This window comes from Aythya ferina (assembly GCF_964211825.1).
Source record: "Aythya ferina genome assembly, chromosome: 18".
In the NCBI taxonomy this organism is placed as follows: Eukaryota; Metazoa; Chordata; class Aves; order Anseriformes; family Anatidae; genus Aythya; species Aythya ferina.
This window is the reverse complement of record NC_140317.1, coordinates 9926709-9950504: the sequence shown is the minus strand read 5'-3', so window position 1 is coordinate 9950504 and position 23796 is coordinate 9926709. Positions and strand designations below refer to the sequence as shown.

Genomic DNA, 23796 nt, shown 5'->3' with positions numbered 1-23796 from the left:
TTTGTGAGAGTTTGCTCTGGCTTTTTTGGGATTTCATTTCAAAACCCACTCCGCCGAGGCTCCAGCAGTCATGGTGTGATTGGCCCCGGAGCTTGCACAGGTGCACACTTTGATCAGCAGTGACTTGAAGTGTTGGCGCACAGAGTTTTAGCCTGGGCTCTTTTTTAAATTCCTGGTAATAATTCGAGAGAAAAAGAGGCTTAACTGGGAAAAGGGTGTGTAAGGTCAGCAAATCTGTTACAAGTAGCAGAGTTATTAAAAAAAAAAAAAAAAATAGGTGTGGAAGAACAGAGATTTCCACTTGCAGGGGCCATGGGCTCCTGGCCCCACCAGCCGTACTTGCCCTGAGCCTGGGCACTCCCCCTGCTGAGGCTGATCTCATTTTGTTTTCAGATTTTGAAAGCAATGTACAAATGCCGTGACAACTTGATGGACAAATTCTTTTTCTACTTGCTCTCAAACGTATTCCATCTCCTGCTAATTCAATAATTGGGTTAGTTTAATTTGCAGAAAAATCTGGCTGAGTTTGCCCAAAGGAATGGTTGAAATCTTTTTTTTTTCATAGAGACAGCATTTCCAGGCTGCTGCACGCTGCTCAGCCGTCCTCTGGCAAGTACAGCTTCTCCTGCAGCCCATGCAGCTCTCCTTGCTCCCACCTTGGGAGCTTTTTGCAGAGCACCAGAGGGAGCTGGTGCAGGGCAGCACTGCTCTGAGCTGGTTCAGATGCCCAGCACAAGCAGAAAGAGGTCCTCAGGGCTCTGTGCTGCTGTGCCTGGATCCCTCCCAATCCCTTGGCTGTTCAGACAGGGGCTGGTGGGATTTCCACCCACCAGGCTCATCCCTGGGGAAGGCAGGCACAGGTGGAAAACTGCAGCCTGCTGCTGCTACCTGTGGTGGCACCTGAGGTGCAGTAGGTGCAAAGCTCAACCTGGCTGGTTTCATCTGACTTCTACACAGGGCTAATGTGCTCTCTACCCGGAGTGCTCCTAGCACACCATGCTCTGTAAATCACAGCAATTACCAGTGGCCGGCTGAAAGCACGTCCTCCCTCTCCCTCTCCCCCGCCTGGCTTCTCTTTAGAGATTGGGGTATTTGGTTTAGCGATCACCAAATATTTTTACAGTGCTGGTACGTGAGCAGCAAATATAACCACCTCTCCCGAGAACTGCTAGGGTAGCTAAAATGCTGGTTGCATTAATTACTGTGAGGTAATTGTAATCCCACCCGGTTTTTCAAAGGCAACCCTCACTGCTGGGCTGAGAAAAAAACAAGAGTGAAAAATGAGTGAGCCCCATGGAGCTGTGGTAAAGCAAAGACAAATCAAGGAGGGACCCAGATGGGGGCTGTTCTTGCCAGGTGAGGATGGGCTGACCTCGAAGGGCTCTTTTCCCCAGGTAAATCAGGCAGGTGTCACCTTCCCACCACGCTGCTACACCCAGAGAAATGGGGAGGGATCTGGACGGGAGCAGGCAGTAGCAAGGCTGCAGCCACAGAGCTACCTGCAAGGGTTTTGTGTGTGTGTGTGTGTGTGTTTGTCCTGTGTTTCCTGAAGGAGAGGACAAAAGGAGGCAGATCTCATGGGAAATGAATCAATGCTGCCTCCTTCCAAAGGGATTTGCTGTATTTGCTGCCAGGGTGGCGGTGTCGGCCCCCAGCTGCCACTTCACGTGCCCGTTACTGGTCCTTGCATCAGCACCCTGCATCCTGCCCTGGGAAACTTGCATGACCTAAGGAAGGGTGGAAAAAAATCCCAAAATAATTTAAAGTACAGTATCTGATTGAGGAAAAAAAAAAAAAAAAAAGTATGGAAAGGTTGCTGAGAAGTGTTTGATATCTTATTCTCACCTGACAAGGCTGTCAAAAATCACCATCCGTTCTTTCTGCCACTGGTGCTGCAGAGGCAGTGATTCACATGCTCGGGATGAATTTCCCTTTGCTCTGAGGGGCCCAGCAGCACAGGAGCTCCGATGGGAGCAGAAGAAATCCATCTGCTCCCCTGAGGAAATGGACATGTGGCTGTCTGCTGGCTGGTAGGGGGATTCATATCATTTAGGGTATTTGATCTGTGCAGCTTGTTTCTACATGACTGGTGGTTTTGTCCCTGTTCCTGGAGGCTTTTTCCCAGACATTCCTCCTCTCATGCATGTGTGTATTACCAGGCTGTACCCAGGGGATGCTCAGGGGGATCAGGACACTCGGATTTTGTAGCAACATCTGAGCTGCTGGCATTGCACAGCCAGGCCTGTTTGCAGGGATCCGCCTTGTTGGTAAACTTCACTTATTCTCCATTTTTTACTTGCACGTGCCTCCAGGAAGCCCAGCTAGCTGGCAGCCCCCACACAAACCCCTTGTTTCTCAGGCTGCGAACGTGGGACCACAGCTCTGCGATTTGTTGTTCAGCTTTGAGAACTTGATCCACCCCCTCTTATCACACTCCTCTACCCAGAGCACTTCATGCAACTCAGGGCCTGTAACAGGTAGACTTCCTAACCCATATAAAACACTGCAAGTTATATTCAACTTCCTTAAAGCTTCAACATTTTCAGTGGCAGAGACACTCTTCTTTTAATAGGATTCATTTACTCTTCACACAAATGTAACTGTGTCTGAGACACTGAGTAGGTGTGATTTCAAAAAAAAAAAAAAAAATCAACTGGAAATTGTTATAAAAGCTACCAGCAGTGACTGCAAGGGCAGAAAGTGGGAAAGAGCCTGGGCCAGCAATAACAGCATCCCCAAACTCCTTGGCTTAGTGCCTGGTCCTTTTGGGATAAGTCATTTAGTGTGCTTGTGCCTGACTGACCCTAACATCATTAAAAGATTGGTAACAAGTTCCAGTGTCCTGCCTGCTGGCCTGGGGCCACCGTGCGGGATGCAAGCAGCTGAGATGCTGGGACAGAACTCTGAATTGGCACCTCCTCATCTTTTATTAGCTCCAATTAGTCCCATATGATTACAGAGGGTGTTTTATTTTAATAAAGCGTGCAACTTCCGTTCACACGTGCGCCTTTGTTGTTCCGTGAGTCAGAGCCCCTCAGGGGGGCTGTCTATGAAAGGCTCCACACTTCATTTTTTTAAGCTTTCGCACAATGTGTGGGTGCGGAGCTAAAAATAACGTTGCACCTCTTCTTGCACTTCCTCCTGAACAGCTACGAGGGGGCTGCTGGCTGAGCCCGAGGGATGTGCAAGGGAAGCAGCGAGCTGAGCCCCAGCTCCAGCAGCGCACGAATGCTGATGCCTTTAATTTAGCTACGGCGTGAGCGGCATGTGAAAACCCTCCCCAGAGACTGGGGAGGAGCTGCTGTCCTTCGGTGCCATGAATTTCCCTTGTTCCCTACTTTCAGTGTTGGAAAGATTTAAAAATGAGGCTGGGGTAAGGAGCAGCGATCACACAAGCAGTTGCTGCCTCATAGCACAGCTCCCAAGGCCGCATCCTGCTTGCACAGGAGCCGCGGCTGCGACCCAGACCAACACCCCAAACCCAGGCCGCAAACATTGCCAAAGCTCATGGAAGGAGAATATCTCAGAAGCCTCCATTTTGGGCGTTTCTCAATCTTCTCAAGCTGCAGCAAGGATGGCAGCGGGTTCCCTGAGGAGCCAGGGCTGCCACTCACCTCCTCCACCATCTCCACAGGCCTCATCCCGCCATGCGGCCTACAGCGCAGCAGAAATAGCAGGCGCCGAGGCAGCTGGCAGGGAGCGCCGGTCACCTCCCACACAGGCACAGCAGCTTCAGCATTGCTTTGCCACTTCGTTGCCACTACCTGCTCCCCTTCCTCTTCCCTCAGGCAAATGCCGGAATTTTTGGCTGGCACAGACTTTTTCCTTCCTGCACCCAAAATGCTGCTTAAACCCTGCTGCGCAAAGCCCGGTGGTCGGTAGCACATGGAACCTCTGTGAGACTGATGCTCCTGAGCCAGCACAATCCACTGTGTAGTCAGGAGCAGTCACCACAAGTAACATCAAATCCATCTAGAGCTTTCTCTCCCGGTGTAAGGATGGTGACACCATCAGCCCCTGAGGAACTGCTCGTTTCTGACCGCAGCAGGTGTCTCTGTGCATTGCACTGAATGAAGGGTCAAAGCGAGCTGTGATCATTTGGCTGGTGTGTTACCAGCTGCGTCCTGGCTCACCAAAAAATGGGACCTCTGGCCCATTCCAAATGCTGCCAGCTCTGATATCTGTGGAGCCTCATGCTTCCAGGCTGGTTCTGAATGTGCTGAGGAAGGTGGCTCTGGCAGTGCATGGGCTGGAAAAGCTGTGCTGCATCCCCTCACCTGCACACCCCAACCATAACACCTCCAGCCCCCAGGGCTGTAGGGAATGGTCCTCACTCTTGTAAAGGGGAGCACAGGGGCAGAGAGGGAATTAAAGCGAGAAATAGTAAACATTGGTGAGGTTAAGGAGAATCTGCTCCAAAAATGCTGAGGTGGTACCATCTCACCACAGTGCTCAGTGGGTATTAAAGCAAACCAAGAAAAAGCAATAAAATAAAATAAAAGACAATCCTGTTGCTGAAGGATTTGGCAAAGTCCTGCCCCAAGATTTGGAGGATGCTGAGAGGACACAAGGTGCTAATCGCCCTGCCTGGGACTGCCATGCCAAGCAGACAGCCAGCAGAAGAGCTTTCCACCACATCCTCACCACTTTATGCAGTCAGAAGGGAGATGCTGCTACAGGGAAGAAATTACAGAGGGCTGCTGGTGAGGTAGGAGATCTCAGCTGTGCTTCTGGGGCTGCACAGGGTGTTTGGGTGCCCTCCCACAGCCCGGTCCTGGTGCCCTGGTGGGAACTGCTGGCGGTGTGAGCGCTGCACGAGATGAGCAGCAGTGGAAAATCCATCTGAGTGTTTTAGCCTAAATATGTTTGCATTGAAGCAGAGGGGGGGAAAAAAGAGACTGAGGCCCAAAATGTGTATTTCTAATTGATTATATGCATGGCTGCTGGGGACCTCTTACACTGTAATGGTTAATTATGTCACTGGCTGCATGCACTGCAGCCTCTATTTGTATTGTATTCAAATAACCCTGCCCAGTGCCCAGGCAGCTAATATAGCAGATTGCCTTTCCGGAGAAAAATGGGATTGGTTTCGTTTGCTTCTTTCTTTTGTGTTGCATTGTTTTCTTTATATCACTTTAAAAAAGAGAAAAGAAAAATTATGAACTTCAGCCAATTACTGCATTAAAATAATGTCCCTGACAGAACATGATGAACATCCAGGTCTAACCTGCTTCTTGCAGCTGTGTGATTTCCCTGGTAATTCCCTGCTGATCAGCTCCATCCCAGGGAGCCTCCTCCTGGGGGGCTGTGTGGGGACCTCCCCAGGAGGACATCACCTCTTCTGCCCCCTTTTTCCAGCACAGGACCCGTGCTGCTGACTGAGTGCCCTCTCTGTCCTTCCTGGCCATCCCCAATGGATTTACTGCCTTCAGTCCTCCTCAAATGCAAATGAAAGGTGTCTGAGAGGCATTTGCTGTATTAGGCTTCACCACATGGCTGGAAAAAATCAAAACTTACACACCTGCATCAGCTTTTGTTATTGCTGTAAATCAAAACAGAGCTCAACAAGCCAGAGCACACGGCTCCATTGACTTCAAACCAGCTATCTAGCCAACACCTCCTCCGCATCTCATATCTCACTTTATTCTGAATTATTCCATCAGGATATTCATGCTTCACTAGCTGAGGATGTGGCGGGCAGAGATGTGACACGCTGCAGCAAGAGTGCTGGGAACCAGGGAAGCGTGGTTGAGGTAAAAGCAATGTATGGGCAAAGCCATGCAGAAACTGTGACCAAGTATTTATCAGAGACTGCATTTATTAGACTTGTTATTAATGAATTGCTTTTGTTATTTTCCTGCTGGGAGACCTCAGGGGTGCCTTCCCTTGGGGCCACACCATGGAGCTGCTGCCCTGCTCTGCTGCCACAGCCAGGATGGGCTGGAGGAGCTCCCCAAAGCCCTGCGCAAGAGGAGCTCCAGGGCCAAATTTGTCACTTGGCCCTGAGCCTCCCGTGCTGCAGTGGCAGCACACCCAGCAGCCATCACCTGCATGGCAGGGGGCACCTGCATGGCCTGTGACCCCCTTCTAGTCCTCCCCGCTGGGACTGAGGAAGTGTCCCATCGCTGGATACCCAGACAGAGCCATGTCCTTATTCTCAGCTCCGCCGTTAATTTTCTGTATTCTGGCTGAATCACTCAGTCTGGCGAAGGTTTCCAGGGCCCGCAGCATCTGCCCCTTTGTCCCTCTCTCCTTTAGCCCTGGCTTTCTCCCTGCCCCAGCCTGAGTCCTGCCAAGTTGGCTTTCTCCAGCATGCTGGCTTTCTGCCCACCAATCCTCCCTGTTGTCTGCCATGTCCTCGGATGTGGCTTTGTGTGACACCGGTGGCCGCAGCCAGATTTCCCTTTCCCAGCTCCCAGACGAGTGTGTCCCAGGCAGCGCAGCCCTCCCCACACTGGTCCCAGCCCAGGGGGTCCTGGGGTACACGGAGGGGCAGGGGCAATGCTGGGTCCCCGATGGAGGGACTGGGGACAGATGGGGAGGAGGGAGAAGGGATGGAGGGAAAGGAAAAGAAGGGGGAAGAAGGGATAGGGAAAAAACAAAAGGATGAGGGGGGAAAAAATTACAGGCGGTGGGGTAAAAGGAAAGGGTGAAAGGGGATGGAGGGATGAAGAAGGAGGGATAGAGGGGAGGGAGAAAAAGGAATAGAGGGGAGGGAGGTGGAAGGAAGGATGGAGAGCGGGAAGGAGGGATGGAGGGAGGGGGAATGGAGAAGAAGGGAGGGGAAGGAGGGAGGGATGGCTGGAGGAAGAGACGGAGGGAGGGAGGAGGGGAGGGAAAGGGGGCACGGAGGGAGGGAGGGAGGTGGGCTGGCCCCGCGGCGCCATGTGATGCCCTCCCCTTCTCTCCCCGGGCTCTCCCGGCACGGCACGGCACGGAGCAGCCCCGGGGCCGGTGAGTGCCGGGGATGGGGGCACCGGGAGGGAGGAATGGGGGAACACGGGGGTGACTGGGGACACGGGGGGCATGGGGACACGGGGGGACCCTTCCCATGCCGCCCCTGGTGGGCAGTGGGGCGCACAGCCCTGCGCCCTTCGCGGGGCTCCCCGCGTTGGGTGGGAAAGCCAAAAAGTTTAATGCCGAGCAGAAGGCTGGGGGGGGCTGGGGGTGGGGATCGAGTGCGGGCGGCAGGTTGTAAGGGATCGGTACCGTTATTTTCCCCATCCCCATTGGGGTGGGAGCTGTCCCTCCGGGGCTCCCCGGGGGCTCAGACCCTGCTGCGGGGCAGTGCCGGGGGTCCTGGCACCCACAAGGTGCCCGCAGCCTCGTGTGCCCTCCTGCCTGGCTCTGGCCCAGCAGCGATGGGACCTTTGGGTGGCACACAAGCCCCATCTGAAAGCCCCACAGTGGACTTAGCACGCCACGAACCCATAAACCCAGGCTCTTCATCCCAGTGCTGCTTCTCTTCCAGGCTGAGCAGGGACACGGGGATGCTGTGAGCAGCCCCGGGCTTCACCCAAGACTTTTGGACATTATCTGGGGGAAAGAAGTGTGTTTTTCACAGGGAATATAAAATCCACTGGAAGTCATGGGCTGCCAGTGGTTTCCAGTGCAGCAACCCCCTTGGAGAGGGCAGTGTAAATTCACGTGAGGCTACATGACATAAATCTGACCTGGTTGTTAAGTGAAGTAAAGTAGAGGGGGAAAAAAATTGCTGGATCATGGGTTGCCATATGAACAAGCGAATGGGGATGTGAAGCCAGTCTTCACTTCTCCTCACACCACTTATTCATATCCTGCGAAAGGTGGTGACACATGAAATGTGATATTTCAGCCACCAGAGCAGTGAGCAGAGAGGGTTTCTGACACCCAGCTTGGCTGTTGATTAATTGCTTGGCATTTGGTGAAACTTCATCAGCCCCCGACGTGTGGCACTTTTAGGGTTGTGGCTTCCAGGCGTGATACAGCAGGAGGCTCCCTGGTGGTGTCCCAAGCCCAAAGGGTCTGACTTGTCCCCATCGCTGTCCTTCACACACCCCAGCCTCCTTGGGGCAGAGGGCACGAGGCTGGTAGGTGGCCTGCATGGTGCAGGCAAGCCTTGGGAAGGGCAGCGAGGGCATTGAGGTCACTGAAAGCAGCACAGCTCCAGCAAGGGCACTGGAAAGCAGAACTGGAGCTGAGTTTTGCGCAGTAACAGCAGGTGCCGGTGGCGTGACCCCAGCAGGCAGCTTAGATAGGGGACCGTCCCCCTGTCTCTATCTCATCTGCCCACCAATTTCATGTGCTGCTGAATTTTAGGGGTGGTTTCAAAACCTTCATGAGCCACAGAAAAAGCCAAAGGGCCGGGGCTGGCTCCCAGCAGCCTGTCTTGCTGCCGTCTCACCTTCCTCTCGTCCGACGTGCGGCGGTTCCCTGTGGCATCCAGGGACAGGGAAGGTTCTGCGTGCTTGCTTCTCCTGTTCTTTCTTGTATTTCTGTAGCTGCTGAATATATTCAGTGAGCTGAATGAATCCCCATCTGGCAGCATCTGTCCTGCAACATTTGCAGCTTCAGCTTCTGTTATGGAGAGGGAAGGGAATAGAAGATAAGAAAGGGAAATAATTCACAAGCCCACAGAGGCTTTAACAGTATCGGCGAGCTGTGATCTGCGCAAGTGTACAGCTACAGAAAGCACCAGGAGCTTTTTCATAAGCCAGCTGGAAAGATTTAAAGCCCTGGTTTCAGGGTGGCATTTCTAAAATAATTAGGTGATGGAGCCTAGGTCCTGGTTTCAAAAGTTACCTGTGAGTCTTAATCTTGCTGCAATTAAAGGAGGTTTGGGTTCCAGGTGTGTTCTGGGAATGCGATTTGGAATAAAGTCACATCAATTTTTACTGCTGCTCAGCCACAAGATTCTGACATTTACAGTAAAATATTTACTGGGAACATGGGATTTGTCCCAGAGCCAAGCTAATGCATTGTCAGGCTCAGAAAATGTGCTGTTACAGGTGAGTGAGGTTTGTAGCCGGTCCCTTTGGGGGATGGGACTTGCTGCTTTTCCTTTGTTATAAAGATTTATCGCTGCTCACTGGTGAAAAACCTTGCTGGAGTGGTGCTCAGGGCCACACTGAGGGGGTGTTGTGTGGGCAGATGGCAAGCACTGACCCAGGATAACTCGCAGGTGATCCATTTTCCCACTCTGTGCAGGGCCAGTGCTTCTGGGGAAATCCACATCCACGGGGACCAGTCAGCAAGGATCAGGGATGGCAGAGCTGGGAGCACGGCAGGTTGAGGCTTCCCACCTGGTAGCAGTCAGGAAGTTGGGTGGAGAAGGGAGGGAGGTCTCTGAGCACGTTCAGCTATTAAATGCAGAGGGCAAACTCAAAATCAGCAGCAGAGGCTAGTGCCATAACGTCAGGCCTAGGTGAGATGTTCCCACTGGTGTGCCATGGATTAGGAGGAGATGAAGCTTCACCTAGTGGAGAATTAGAAAAGAGGGAAAAAGGCAAAAAAACAAAATCACCACCCATTGCTTACACGCATGCAGATCAGAAGAGTTTTCCAGTGTTCATGTTCCCGGGACAAAGTCACTCAGCAGGTGCTGTGTCCCATGCAAAAGCTTTGCCCTCGGCATTGCCAAAGTGCCCAACCTGAGCAGTGTCTTTGCTTTAGTTTCTTGCTGTCCTCGGCCCTGCCCTTATCCCTGGTTCCTGCTGCTGTGACAGCTCAGCTGTGGTGGCTCTCGGGGGGATGTTCAGAGCAGCACTGACCTGATGTTTGGTAGAAAATGGTCCTCTCTCCCAGCTACGTTGGGACACCCTGGAAGAAGCAAGGCAGCAAACCTGACCTAGGAAACTGGGTGACTTGGAAAGTTGCGCTAAATCGTCCTGATGCTGGAGCTGCTGCTTGGAAGCAGCTTTCTCTCCAGCAGTACGGAAACGGTGGGCTACAGGCAGGAAGCAAATTTGCACAAAACTGCCCTTTTTCCAAGCGAAGTGGGGATGGCTGAAGAGGAAAGCGACCTCCCTGGGTCACTGCCGTGTGTGCCAACTGTCCTGCAGTAACCTGCAAAACACCCTTCAGACTGAACGGAGTGGAAAACATCAGATCATGCAGAGGTGGAGGAGAGGCGCTGCAAGAACAAGCGGTGATATTACGGAGGGAGCGTTTGGACAGGAGCAGGGTGCAGGTGAAGACCACCTCCATGCATTCAGACCAAGTTTCACCTGCTGGAGGTGCTGGCCACGGAGGGGTGACACCGAGCCTCTCCCCCAGCTGCTCCCACAGTTGTCGTCCCCAGGCTGGGCTGGGCCCCCCCAGCCCCGCTCCTCCAGCCCTACTGCTGCTGCCTGGGCGCAGGCTGCTGTGTCCTGCGTGGTTTTCCCTATCCTCTCTGCTGGGTGTTCAGCTACAGCCCGGCACTGGCAATGAATCTTTGCTAAAATCAGGGCATTGGAAAGCTTACCACCCCCAGATGTGGTGTAAATGATTATTATGTTCTTCATTATCACATAACCTCCTTATTAAACCCAACAAGCCACACAAGGCAAAGACCTTCCCTGTGTGAAGACGGGACCAAACTTCTGCAGCAGCTCCGTGGCTGAACGTGAGGACTTGTACACCCAGACAACACTCCAGGCGTATCAGAAACTGGGTCCCGAATTCCTCAGTATTTGGTAAACAGGTTTAATGACAGCTGCTAACGGCCTTTGAGATGTTCATCCAAGGTGTGGATATTGCAGCCCTTCTCTTTCTTTATGGGATGTTTCGGAACTCGGAGGCTTTGTGGCAAAGCTGGGACAGGCAGGTCCCTGCAGCCAGCACGCACACAGCCTGCGCATCGCACCACTGCCTGCAGCCTTCCTTGCTCAGAGGTGAAAATGGTGCTTGGGGGATTCCTTGCTTTGTCTCACTTATCGTATGGAAAATATCCACAGGAGCCATGCAGCCGTGGGCGCTGCGGAGGAGAGCTGCGTGTTGGGGAGCTCCCGCAGCTGCCTGTGCAGGTACCGGGATCGCCTCTCCCAGCACAGGCACGGGGGAGGCAGAAGATTTGCTCCTGATGCTATTTTTTCCTCCCAGAGCTGCTTAATTTAGCTCAGGCTGTCACGCACTGCCATTAAGGGGAGAAAAAGGAAACGGGGGTGCTGGCCCCGCTCTGCTCAGCAGCTGGAACCTGGGCTCGTACCTGGGGCTTGTCCTCAGATGTCCTGCAGCAGTAAAAGCTCGCAGCCCAGGGAAGCTTCCTGCAGTCATGTTCATAACTCATGGTGCCTGCAGGGCAGAGGGAAAACCTTACACTGGTACGTGCTCTCTGTCCATACTCACCTCAGTTTAAAACATGTATATCTTACAGAAAAGGTGCTCAAGATCTTCAGCTGCATGACCTGCCTTGCTGCTGGAAGGACACACAGACACTGAAAAGCTGTCATATGCAAGGAAGAGATTTGTTTTTCCTCTTTTTACTACACATGCTTGTTGCAGGATTTCATACCATCCTAAATGACAAGTGGAAGTGAACACAAACCAACTGTTAGAGATCCAGTATTTCACCCTGGTCCCGCGGTGAGCTGGATGCCCGTGGCTGAGCCAGCTGCTCTGCCCCAGCGGCTGTGTATGCAGGAGATCGCGTTGCCATCATTTATCTGTGCTGCTGCCTTTCCTCAGGCTCCATCCATGCCAGCCAAGGTGAGCTGAGGGAAGCACCAAGCTGAAGCCAGAAGAGGGTCACAGGATCATCAGGTTGCATCAATTGCAGCCTGTGATTTACAGCATGCAGAAGTTAATGGGCAAGCACAGCTCCACATGACACTACAATGAGATTTCTGCTCATCATACAGCAAAGTCCTCAGCTGATCTGCTTTCCAGCGCTAAATATCCCCCCTTTGTAGCTCTTTGTAGAGGATAGAAGCCAGTGGTTTGGGTCTTGTCCCTGACAGGGAGCACTGACACACTGCAGTGGGTGACTAATGGGTGCCAGCTTTCATATCCAGGGGGTGAAAGGGTGTTGGGAAGGGTCCAGCAAGGTAAGGTGTCAGCTATTGCTACTGATAGAAACTTTGAATGTGTATATACACACAGTTTGTTCCTCAAGAACAGGAGTTGAGTGCATGGGCAATATTCCAAGCTCTGTGCTTCACCTCCTATTTCCCTCCTGAGAAACACATTTCATGTGCTGCTTTCCTACAAAACCACAGGGTCAGAGCTGCAAGACCTGCCTGCCATCTGCCTGTCCCCGTGTCCCAGCCTTGTGCCACCCTCCTGTGAGTCAGTTCGGGGCAGAGAGCCTCTCCCGTGGCCCCAGATCTTCACCAAAGCCTCACTGTGTCCAGCTGCTCCCGAGCACCGCGCAGCCAAAGCACCGGCTGGGGCCCCCTCCTCACTGTGAGCTCCCCTCCTGCTCTGCCAGCACCTGAGCTCGGAAGCAAACATCGCTGATTTTCCACTTGTGACAACATTGCTTCGGCTGGCGTTAAAAGAGGTAAGAGCTGTAAAAAGCAGAGGAGAAATGAGGCGTGCGGGCGCTGCCGCTAGCAGGGAGGAGATGCTCGGTGAGAGGTTTGGGGGGGGGATATTTGTGGGTCCTGAAAGACCGAGTGAATGAGTGTGTGCAGACGGGCTGTGCTGGGGCCGGGGGGGCCATTCGGTCGATGGTTTTATTTGTTGGAAGTCGCTGGCATCATCCAAAGCCATTAGTGTGAATGAGCTGGAACAGAGCCAGCGCTTCAGCGAGCGTGGCGGCGCGGGCACGGTGGAGGCGGCTGTTTCGGGAAAGCATCTGGTTAGAGGTCTGGGGCTGGGAGGTAAATCTCAGCTGCTGCTCCTGTGACCTTGGGAATATAATTTTATCTCCTTGTCTTTGGTTCTCAACCCGAAGGTGGGCTCAGCTGCAAATCTGGTCCACACAGAAAGGGCAGTTAAAAGACAAATCCTAAGTAACCCCATCATAAAATTTGTCACTGGTGACCATTAACAGTGTGTGGCAGCCGCAGACCTTAATCCTAATTGTTTTTCAGGTGTTCCTTGTGTCTGATGACAAGCAAAAAATTGATAGGATTATCAGTGGTGTAACTTAAGCTAGACTTTAACTCATAACCAGCCTTCCCTTTTTTTTTTTAACAAACAAACAACTCTCTTAAGAGCCTGTGAGCCCAGCGTGCTTGATTGAGTCAATGCTTGTGTTTCTACCCCGCTGTAATGGCTATGCACCGTGCCGGGCTGGCAGCGCAGCACCACTGTTTGCAGCCAAGGGAAGCTTTCAAGTCCGGTATTGATTCTTTTGAAGTTTATGGCTGCTGGATGGAGCAGTTACTAGCGTTTGTTCACACTGCCATGAGCTGGACTGCTTCATTTCTTAATATCGGGCTAAACCTCCTCCACATCTAAAAGATTTATTTCTGTACTTATTTTTTCCAATATGCGATTTCTTTCTCAGAAACCGAGCCGACACATTTCTTTGTGACACTAATGCAGCTCTGTAAAGCTGCCTTATATATTTATGCCCTCCTTTACAATACGTGTCGTGAGATCTGTGCTGTGGCCGGGCTCAAGCAGAGCACCAGCACGGGGCCACATGCCCTGCAAGCTCAGTGGCCACCACTATGTGGTTGCACCACCACCATACTACTGCATTAGGGTCACAAATGACCAGGTGAGGCTTTGGGGCATTAGCCCAGAGGGAGCAGCATGGTGCTGGGCAGCCCGAGGGCTAGTGACCACCCGGGCCTGGCTGCCCCCATATTCACAGCTGTGAGCAGTGGTGTTTGAGCAAGCCCCTCTCCATGACCTATTTGTTCTTGCCCACGCCATGGCCTGCACTGCATCCTGAGGAGCAGATCGTGCTACTTGAAGGCCCTTTATTTTTAGCCAGCCCAGTTTTCTCATCACAGCTTGGTGGGCGCTGCTCTTTTCAGTTCAGCTCCGCCGCAGCTCGCTCTCCTCTTGTGCCGTTCCCCGGCGCTCTTTGTACATCTCTCATGCACTCAGTGGGTTTCCTATCCCCTTTTCTCCAGGTTTCATTCCTCCTCCTTTGTGTTCTCCTCTCCCACCACTCCAGATCCATGGCTTAACTCCGAGCTGCCTCTGCCTCTGGCTTGCAGCAGGGCTGTTGGAGGAGCGGGCTTGTGTAGGATCCCAGCACCCCGCCGCAAACCGAGCCTTCCCTCCGATAACCTGGGCTGTGCTTCCCTGCGCCGCAAATGTCAGGAAAATTAGAAATGGTGCTCTAGCCTCCTGGAAATCAATAGCTGCCTGCTCGGCCTGGCTCAGCCCTGCTCTTTATCCCCTCACCCAGGTGAGGAGGGAGCGCTGTTACACTGAACTCACCAGCAGAGAGGTATTGATACGGCTCCTCCAGCCCAGGCAGCTCAACGGTGACATTTACTTTTCCCAGCCCCTCCACATAGCCCAGGGCAGCGACCTGTACTGAGTTGGATCAGTGAGGGCTGGGCTCAGAAATCAGGATGACATTTTCTACCTGTGACCACAGAGCAGGATTCAAAGTTGCTGTTGGACCTGGGTGGCTGCAAAGCCAATGCTCACTTTGGTTTCTGCAGGGCTCAGTCCCAGCAAGGGGCATGTGAGCTCCCCATCAGAAGCTGTGGCTCCAAGACAAAAAGAAATTCATTATGAGGCCTGCAGGCTACACTGCAGACTGCCTTTAACATTTCCTGGGCTACCACAAGCTGGCATAATGTGGTTGAAGGAGCAGGAACCGTTCTCAGGTCCTGCTTCTTGGACATCTTGGTGGTGATATTAATTTAAATTTAAAATACAGATACTGTTGGAAGCTGAACAGCATCACCTTTTCATCTGTATGGAGCATTGCACAAATTGTAAAGGTTACCAAGAACTAAATCCCTGCTGAAAACCAAGCCAGCTTCTCTTTTTGTCCTTGAAAAATCTTTCTCTTGGGGCCCAGCTAATTCCTGCAACACTGGACGGGGGGAAGCGCTGTGCTGGGGGCACCATCCCTGTCTCCCCGGCCCCCTCTTCATCAGCCTTGATTTTATTTGCCAGCTCGGCAGTAATAAGTATTGCTCTCTAATGAACCCGTGATTACATGGAAATTGAAGTGTGAGAGTGAAAAGAAATGAGGCAATTGAGAGGCGTGATTCTGCTGCCTGAGCCCTCTTCCTGCTGCTAGCGTCACCCCAATGACCAATATAAATGATGCCAAACCAGTCTATTTCCTAATCCCTGCTGTTGGTAGACAGCAAAAGAGTCACGTATATATCTATTTCCCTCTGAATGGCTTTATTTGGACTTTCACATACTCCCTGCTTTTATTTTTGGTGCCTTATTAACAACAACAACAAAATAAGTGCAGTAAGGACCTTTTTTTGATGATACATGAGCCAAGAATAGATTCCAGCTCCTTTTACCATTTTGGCATCGAAATGCCAAGAGGGATGAGGCATCCTGTAGTAAACACTGCTCGTTTTGATGTGGCAACTAGAAAATATGGTCACAAGTTAGGGAGGAGAACAGTTGAGCCAGAGGATCTGCGTTTTGTGTGGTTGTATTGTTGGACCTGTGCAGGGCTGGGAAAGGACACGTTCCCATCCAGTAAAGCACTACAGTGGTGTCCTATCTACTGCAGCTTTATGGTAGCCCATTCCCTTGACAGTGAGGTTATTCTATTTGCTGCTGGACAATCAAGGTGCAGTGCTACCTTTGCAGGATGTGCTTCTCTGCCCCAGAACTTCTTTTTCTTCCTTAGCTGCTGCCTACTTGTTCCTCAGGAAAAAGAAAGAAGAGAAAAAAAAAAAAAAAAAAAAAAAAAAAGAGAGAAGAAGGAAAAAAGCTCTGGGCTTCTCCTCAGTGCACCTTGTGCAGACAGCAGCGTGTGCCTGGATTGAAAGGGACATTGTGGCAGGGACACGGAGCTGAAGGTAAATAGGACTAAAAAGGACCCTATGTCCCCACCACAGCACCTCTACCAGCCTGAGGGCTGTGCCCATCTGCTGCCGTGCCCAGCCTGTGGACAGAACACAAATACCCACAGTCACTGCTGGGAACACGTCCTGGATTTCTTTAGCTGAAGAAAACAATAACAACATTAAAAATGAGCCTCTTTAGCAAAGGCAAACGTGGAGAGCTTGCAGGAGCAGGAGCATTTGCTTGGGCTGTCTGTAAGTGACAGCACTCCCCTTCCCGTAGGTCGGTACCTTCTGGGAAGCAGCTCAGTGTGAACGTAGGAAGAGCCAAATCCTTGATTTCAGATGGGAGAGGACTGTCAGAGCGGCTGCAACGCTTGAGGGTGCAAGTACATCTGCTTCCTACTGAGATGTACTTGTCTGCTTTGCCCTCAGTGTGTATGTGATAATAAAAGCCTCTCTCCTTCCCTCTCGAGCTCTCCCAAGACTTTGCAAACCTCCCAGCAGCACTCCCAGCTTTTCTCTCCCTGTCCCTGCCCAGCAAGGTGGAGGTGCAGGCAGGGCTGTGTGTAGGACCAGCTGCAGGGGTGTATGTGTATGGGGGCTACCCAGGGGTGTGTGCTACAAGAGCTGAGCTCCCCAAAAGAGCCCGGCTTGCTGCTGCTCCGAAATAGCTGTCAGAGCACCGTCTGCTTCTGGGAGGGACCTATGGCAGAGCAGCATCTTCGGAGGCTTTCAAGTGTGAAAGTGCAAGCTGTGAGGATTTTTGGCATCTCTGCGAGTCACTGTAAGTATTGATACCTTTACAGCAGAGGTGCAAGAAAAATCCAGTCTGCTCACCTACCCAGGTGTGTCGGCGCAGCAAGCACTGCCATCTCGGCTCCTACCCTCTGGCTCCCATCCCTTTTGCCACAGCGACAGCAGCAGGACCTCCCTTCCAAGCCAGCCTCATCCCCAAAACAGCTCCATCCCCAGCACCTGCTGCAGCACTGAGCACAGGGCGTGCATGCAGACAGCAGCGAGTTATTCCTGCATGGGCACAAAATCTGGCACCTGGGGAGATGCACGACACAGCGTGCCCCAGCTCTGCTACTTAGCCATCGTTATTTGGGAATGGCTTTTCAAGTACTGTGTTTGCTCAGGAGGGCTCTGCCTTCCCTGCCACGCTGTCAGGTGCAGTGGGTGGAAGCTGTGCTCGGCTCCAGGTCTGTCCTCAGCCATCTCCCACTTGTTCCACAAAACTTCCCGCAGCGGGAACAGTGCCTATGCCATTTTTAAAGGAATCTGCCCAAGGACAATGTGCCTTGTTGCTGCTGTGTTAGGTTTGGTGGCTTTGTTGTCCAGCCATACTTTTTTTCCTTATTGTCTGGAGTGCTGAACAACAAGATGTGCCTTAGAAAATAAACACAACCCACGTTTACCTGTGATTCGTGTCATCATTATAAAAGCAGTCAACAGTGCTATCTGCCTTGTTCCCCTCCCCAGAACATCATCTCGCTCACGCATCCTTTCCTTCTTGCTCTTATTCCTCCAGTCTTTCATTAGTGTCTTTTCCCCTTGCATCCCTCATTATTAATTATACTTCTCTGCTGCACCCGAAGTCCAATTTCTGGTGATGCTTTATCAGCCTGCAAGGCACTGTGAGAATTGCTAACTTCCACAAATTAGCAAAAATTAAAGAATTAAAAACTAGTGAAAATGAAAGAAAAAAGGAATATTCCACCCATAAGCAAAGTAGGGAGTGAGGGAAGGTTTTCTGCTTCCTTTCTTTGTGCTTGCCCAGAGCCTGGCTGCAGCATCTTGGCCCCATTTCCCCATCTCCCCCTGAACCACCAGCTCCACTTGTGCCTGTTCAGCCTGTGCCCAGCTGACACTGGCACTTGTGGCTTTTTATCCTAGAAGAGGAAAAATAGCAGTATTGTGGTGACCTGAGCTGTGCAGGAGCATGTGTCGGTCGGGCAGTGATCTTGATGATGTGTTAATGTGGTGCCCTTGAGCCCCAGCAGTTCCTGTGCCAAGGCACTCTGGCTTATGCTGCCCCTGTTGCAGGAGCTCTTGGACACTGAGGTTTGGCTAAACCCATGGCAAGAAGCAGGGGCTGAGGTTGAGCAGCCACTGGCCTCAACCCAACTGCTGCTGCCAGCTGCTCACAGCCAGTCCCCTGCTCCACAAACCCACCAGCCTACATGGGCAGGGTGCAGACATGGGTGGGATGCAGTTCACTCATTCCCCATCCATCAGAGCCCCCTGTGATTTGTTTAATGGCTTATTTCAGCTCCACCTGCATCAAGGGCAGAGGGCAAAGCTTTGGACACTTCTGTTCTCCCACGGAAGCGGCGGACGCCAGTGACCCCAGCCCCTCTCCCCGTGGTGTTGCCCCCTCCATGCTTTTGGGGATGAGTGCATGCGGCAGGAAGGCGCTGACCCTGCTCAGCAGTGTGTTCGCCGTCTGCGGCCTCGGCCTCCTGGGCATCTCCGTCAGCACCGACTACTGGCTCTACCTGGAGGAGGGCATCGTCCAGCCCCAGAACCAGACAGCTGAAATCAAGCTGTCACTGCACGCAGGGCTCTGGAGGGTCTGCTTCCTGGCAGGTATGGCTTCCTGACCCAAAATGTCCCCTGCTGGGGCAGCGTTTGCTGCTTGTCATGGGGAAGGGCTGGGGAAAGCTGGAAACCTGAAAGAGGTTTGTGCCTGTTTTACTTCCAAAATCAGGCACAGCCCCTGCACATGGCTGCGGTCACCCCATGGCTGGCTGGAGCAGCCGGATGGATAAATCTGCCTCTCATTGCATGCAGGCACTGGGATGATTTGTTGCTGCAGTGCAGGACCCTGCAGCTCACAAGACAGCAGCCCTGCAACCCCTCACTCCCTCCATCCATCCCAGAATCTGGGCAGCTGCTCAAATCTCTTCTTTGTCCCTGTGACATTGGGATTCAGGTCAGATGAAACGTCTCCTCCGCTCTTGCTAGTTTTGATGAAGCGGTTTGGCTGAGGGGACGGAGCTGGACAAAATGCAGTGAATTGGAGTTTCAGGCTGACAGATCCAAAATGTCATGGGGTAGCAGCCACTGCTTTGGGAAGCTGGGAGGAGATGAACAAATTCATCCCAAGCTCACTGGACAGGGCAGTGTGAGAGGAAGGATTTTACTCACCATGCTGTTCAGTGTGCCACATGAACATCTGAGATGGAAGCAGCACTAAACAGCGAGATTATGTTCTTGCATGCACTGAATCTTAAAGTCACTCTCTCCCCACCTTACCCCCCAAAAAACAAGCAGATACTCAGACTGCACGCCTGACTCTGTCTCTGTTTGCTGCAGGTGAGGAGCGTGGCCGGTGCTTCACTATAGAATACGTTATGCCCATGAACATCCAGCTGACATCCGAATCCACAGTCAATGTCCTGAGTAAGTGATTCTGTGGGGTCTTTGCATCCTGTAAGGCATCGAAGGGCTGTTATCTCCCAGTAAATCCCTTTGTGCCATTCCTGAACACGCTCCATCCACCCACCCACGCACCCACATCAACCTGGCAGCAAGGCAGGACCCTGGGGCCCTGACCTGTCCTCTGCTCCTCTCCCACCAGAGATGATCCGCTCTGCCACCCCCTTCCCTCTGGTCAGCCTCTTCTTCATGTTCATCGGCTTCATCCTGAGCAACATCGGCCACATCCGCCCACACCGGACCATCCTCGCCTTCGTGTCGGGGATATTCTTCATCCTGTCGGGTGAGTAGTGCAGAGCAAAGTGCTCCTCGGAAAACCCTTGGGCATGGAGGATGCTCTCTGGCTTGTGGCGAGGTGGTCACAGGAACTTCAAACTCCTCAGCCGGGATGTTTCTTCACGAGCCAAGAGGGTGTTTTATTTATGTGATTATGTGAGTGTTAAACAAATAGCTGTGACAGCCGAGCTCTGAAGCCAGCTCCTGGCTGTGAATAGGGAGCGTGGGAGGACACGCTTAAGCACGTAATGCTCTGACTGACATGGGAGAATTGCCCTGGGTGAGCTCTGTGGGAAAGCAGCCTCCTTCCCTGGTTATTTCAAGCCCCCTTCCACTGTTTTACATTTTCACCTGCCACTCTGCTCCTAAAGGCAGCTGCTGCTTCACCACCTTCATCCCTGAAGTGTTTCTCACTGCCTTCCTCCTTGCTTTCTCCCCAGGTCTGTCCCTGGTGGTGGGGCTGGTCCTCTACATATCCAGCATTAATGATGAGATGCTCAACAGGACCAAGGACTCAGAAACATTCTTCAATTACAAATACGGCTGGTCGTTTGCATTCTCTGCCATCTCCTTCCTTCTCACAGAGGTACCTGTGGCTCTGGGACATCCCTGTAATGAGCATTGTCTGTTCTCAGCCATTGTATGTCAGTTTGGGTACAAGCTGGGAGCAGAAAGAGGACTGGGAGGGGTGTTAAGGGTAGACTATGAGGGCAATATATATTATGGTGGAATAGGCTGCCCAGGGAAGTGGTTGAGTCACCATTCCTGGAGGTCTTTAAAAGACGTTTAGATTTAGAGCTTAGTGATATGGTTTAGTGGAGGACTTGTTAGTGTTAGGTAAGAGGTTGGACTAGGTGATCTTGGAGATCCCTTCCAACCTCGATCATTCTGTGATTCTGTACATATAATGGGGCACATGCCTGGAGCAGTGAGGGGACGGCTGATCATGATTTGATGCGGTGTGTGAAAGGAGAGGAGCAGGAGATGGGCTTGGGCTTCCATGTTTACTGTAGGGCCCCGTGGCACAGAGCAGGGAAGCAACTTTCCTTGTGAGCACTTGCAAGCCAACAGCAGGGCAAAGGGAGCCATCTGTTTTTCTTCTCTCCCCTCCAGAGTGCCGGGGTGATGTCCGTGTACCTGTTCATGAAGCGATACACCGCCGAGGACATTTACCGGCCTCACCCTGGCTTCTACCGGCCCCGTCTGAGCAACTGCTCTGACTACTCAGGGCAGTTCTTGCACCCGGACGCGTGGGCGCGGGGTCGCAGCCCGTCGGACATCTCCAGCGAGGCGTCTCTGCAGATGAACAGCAGCTACCCAGCTCTGCTCAAGTGCCCTGACTATGACCAGATGTCCTCGTCCCCGTGCTGAGCGTCACCTCCCCTGTGCCTCCCCGGGCCCACCAGCCGATGGTCACTGTCCTGACTCCACTCGTCATTTTTAGGCCTCTCTTTCAGGGCAATTCTCTATTTATAGGAGTGTAAATAGAACCATAGAGATTGGTTATATAACCAACAATGTAACCTAGGGAATTGGGATATTTTCTTTTCTTTGTTGGTCTCTTTTTTTTTTATTATTTATTCTTCCCTACATAACTGAAATGTCTCCGAAGCCCTCTTCTTCCAGCACTTCCCACTGAGCAAACAGCAGTTCTGCCTGAGGGACAAATCCAGGGCTGGACTCCAGAGCAGGAAAAAAAAAAAAAAAAAAAAAAGAATATAAAGTAGAACTAGGAAAAAAACAAGTGTATTTTTTTGGTTTAGGTAGGCTGCAAAAGTTTGTGCATTTGGCTTTCATTTAATTGTAGATTCACTGGCCTCAGCACCAGCAGGCCTAAAAGATCTGTGTAAATTTCCAAGACATAGTCATCACTAGAAAAATCAGAATTTTGTCTTGATTCAATGTTTACTGGTCGATACCTCTCGTTGCTGGATATCACTTTTAACCAGGCTGCAATGGGAAATAGCCATCTTTCTCGACTATACCTCAGCAGGCTCAGATCCAAGCAGGTTGGGTTTTCTCGGTGGCCATTTGCAAAGTGTCGCTTCCCCATCCCACGCGGGCCAGAGGCACTGCAGCCAGGGGTGCCCGTGCTGCTGGGGTGGCTCAGGCACCCACATCTCCTCCACCATCCCATTGATGAGGTCTGAAGAGTGACTGGGAGGATTTCAGTGCAGGGTTGAGTGGAAAACTACCTAAAACCTTCCCATAGGAAACGTTAGGCACAGGATTTAGGAAAATCACAGCCATCTGAGCGAGGCCCTGCAAGTTATTTCAGTGAAAGGCAAGACTCCAAACTGGTGTGAAGTGACACAGCTGAAATTAATGGCACTAGTCCACAATAGCAAAGTAGTTAGTCTATGTCTTACTTTTGCAGGAAAAAAATGCAATTTTAGCTGCTTTTTTTGTGTGTATGTGTGCGTGTATGGAACTTATTTTGAGGTTTAAGTTTTAAGCTGTCATATGATGCACTTTGGTCCTAGAAGACTGATCGCTGCCAGGCTGAGAGCATCCATCAGACAGGGCAGGGGACAACAGCGTGGCGCTCCCTCGCGTGCTCTGTGCCAGCTGCAAGCTCATCGCCTCGCAGAAGGAGCTTCCTCCAACCTTGAGTTCTGGTCTTGTTATTTTGAGCCTTTCTGAACATTTCCGTTGTGCAAAACAAAACCCTCTGGGGACTCTTGGTATATTTGAGCTGGTTTTGTCTTACTGTAATTAAAACAAATAGAATATACGCACGCATTTTTGACCTCATTTGTAGCATACTGTTTAATGAATATTTGCATTGCTTTATTATTAGTTGTTATTCACATGAACTACTCCAAAGTTGGATCCAAGTCTTGAGCAGCAGCCGCTATCCGCATTGATGCTGACACCTGTCCTGTGGACCTCGCTGTAAGAGTATATCCAGCCAGCCCTTGAACATGACAAAGTCCTCTCCAGTGCCTTCAGATAAGCAAGTAAAGTCATCTAGCATCTTCTGCTCCTGATTTGCTAAGTTATAAAACCAGGGCAGCTTTCTGTGAACACAGTTACGCTTATCTGTACTCTTTGTGCTTCCCCCATGTGCCTGTGTCCTTGTACTAAAACCATGAGCGTGCTGTGAGGGATTAGCTGCCAGGAAGGGCCAAGCGTGGGGGCACAACGTGTCCCCATGCTTCTGATGCAGCCCTACTGCCAGTAGGAAGGATGGCTTCAGTCTAGTTTGTTTGCTGGGCTTGATGTTACTGCTTGACGGTGCCTCAAAGGCTGCTGCCTTTGCATATTCCTTTTGATGGGTCCCTTATATTTCATCTCGTCTTGGAAGGGAGACCTTCGGCACTGCACAGATGCAGAATTACATCACTGCTGCCCAGGGGCACATGGGCTGTCCCAGCTGGCTGCCTCCCCATGTGGGCACACTGCTCAGCGTGGTTAATCCTGCTCAGCATCCTGGGACATCCCTGTCCCGCTGTGGAGCTTTCCTTTGTAGTGATTAAATACAGAATTACTCACTTTAAAGCATCTGCCTACACAAACAGAAGGCATGGAAGAACCTCACGTGTTCCTTGAGGCCCTAGAGGGTTTAGCAGAGCCTAGGAGTGAATTAGAAAAGTAATTATTTTAATTCACTGAGGAGGTTGTCATCATCTGGCTCCATTTGTGAGCCTGGGAGTTCACACATTCACCTGGTGAGCGTGAGCCCTTCATAAGCACAGGACTGTGGTCATAAATTTGTCAAAAGAAGTGGTTGTTTGCTCAGCAAATGCTGTGTTTGGATAGGAAACCTTGATCCTTGGGGAAGCCCAGGCCGTTCAGTGGGTATTGCTGCCCACATGCTGGGCAATGCCATCACAGGGTATATGAGCACGGCATGGCTGGTTGGGCAAGTGAGTGAGCCACGGAGCCTGGCCATGCTGTGATGTCCTCAGAGCATCTCCCCAGGGCAGTAAGTGCCAAAATATAACATTAGTACCCAGGGGGAACGCCTACTCATTATTTGACCACCTCTCCCAGTCCTCACTCCACCTTAATCTCTGTTATGCCACATTCTCAAATAATGCTGCTTGCCTTGGTCTCTCTCCCACCCTAATTTCTGTGCCAGCCTCACACTGTCCCGTGTCTGTCTCTTGAACTGCAGTAGATGAAAAGCAAAGGTTGGGGATAAGCTAGCATTTAAATTAGAGGTTAACACCTACAGGACTGGGGTGCTTAAACTCACACCTCCACTGCTGTACCC

The 23796-nt window shown here is 51.7% G+C and overlaps 1 protein-coding gene across 6 annotated transcripts; it reads left to right on the top strand.

The window, feature by feature from the left end:
- The first annotated feature begins 4194 nt into the window (after window positions 1-4194).
- Window positions 4195-22311, top strand: CACNG5 (calcium voltage-gated channel auxiliary subunit gamma 5). Of its 6 annotated transcripts, none has more exons than XM_084491802.1 (8): window positions 4195-4708; window positions 5664-5753; window positions 12177-12460; window positions 18133-18449; window positions 19179-19265; window positions 19444-19584; window positions 20018-20163; window positions 20691-22311. In XM_084491802.1, exons 4-8 carry the CDS (start codon window positions 18242-18244, stop codon window positions 20946-20948), a joined length of 840 nt encoding a protein of 279 aa, XP_084347928.1. In that variant the 5' UTR covers window positions 4195-4708; window positions 5664-5753; window positions 12177-12460; window positions 18133-18241; the 3' UTR covers window positions 20949-22311. The 6 variants fall into 6 exon arrangements, with proteins under 6 accessions (XP_084347928.1, XP_084347929.1, XP_084347925.1 ...); XM_084491798.1 differs by lacking the exons at window positions 4195-4708; window positions 5664-5753 and adding exons at window positions 6882-6954; window positions 11647-11768; XM_084491801.1 differs by lacking the exons at window positions 4195-4708; window positions 5664-5753 and adding exons at window positions 6940-6954; window positions 11336-11667.
- Window positions 22312-23796: the final 1485 nt, after the last annotated feature.

Excerpts from the sequence above, each read along its gene's own strand:
- CACNG5 (XM_084491802.1), top strand. The coding sequence starts at position 18,242 with ATGCTTTTGGGGATGAGTGCATGCGGCAGGAAGGCGCTGACCCTGCTC. Across the intron at positions 18,450-19,178 it reads GAGGGTCTGCTTCCTGGCAG|GTGAGGAGCGTGGCCGGTGC; the intron begins GTATGGCTTCCT and ends TGTTTGCTGCAG. Across the intron at positions 19,585-20,017 it reads GATATTCTTCATCCTGTCGG|GTCTGTCCCTGGTGGTGGGG; the intron begins GTGAGTAGTGCA and ends CTTTCTCCCCAG.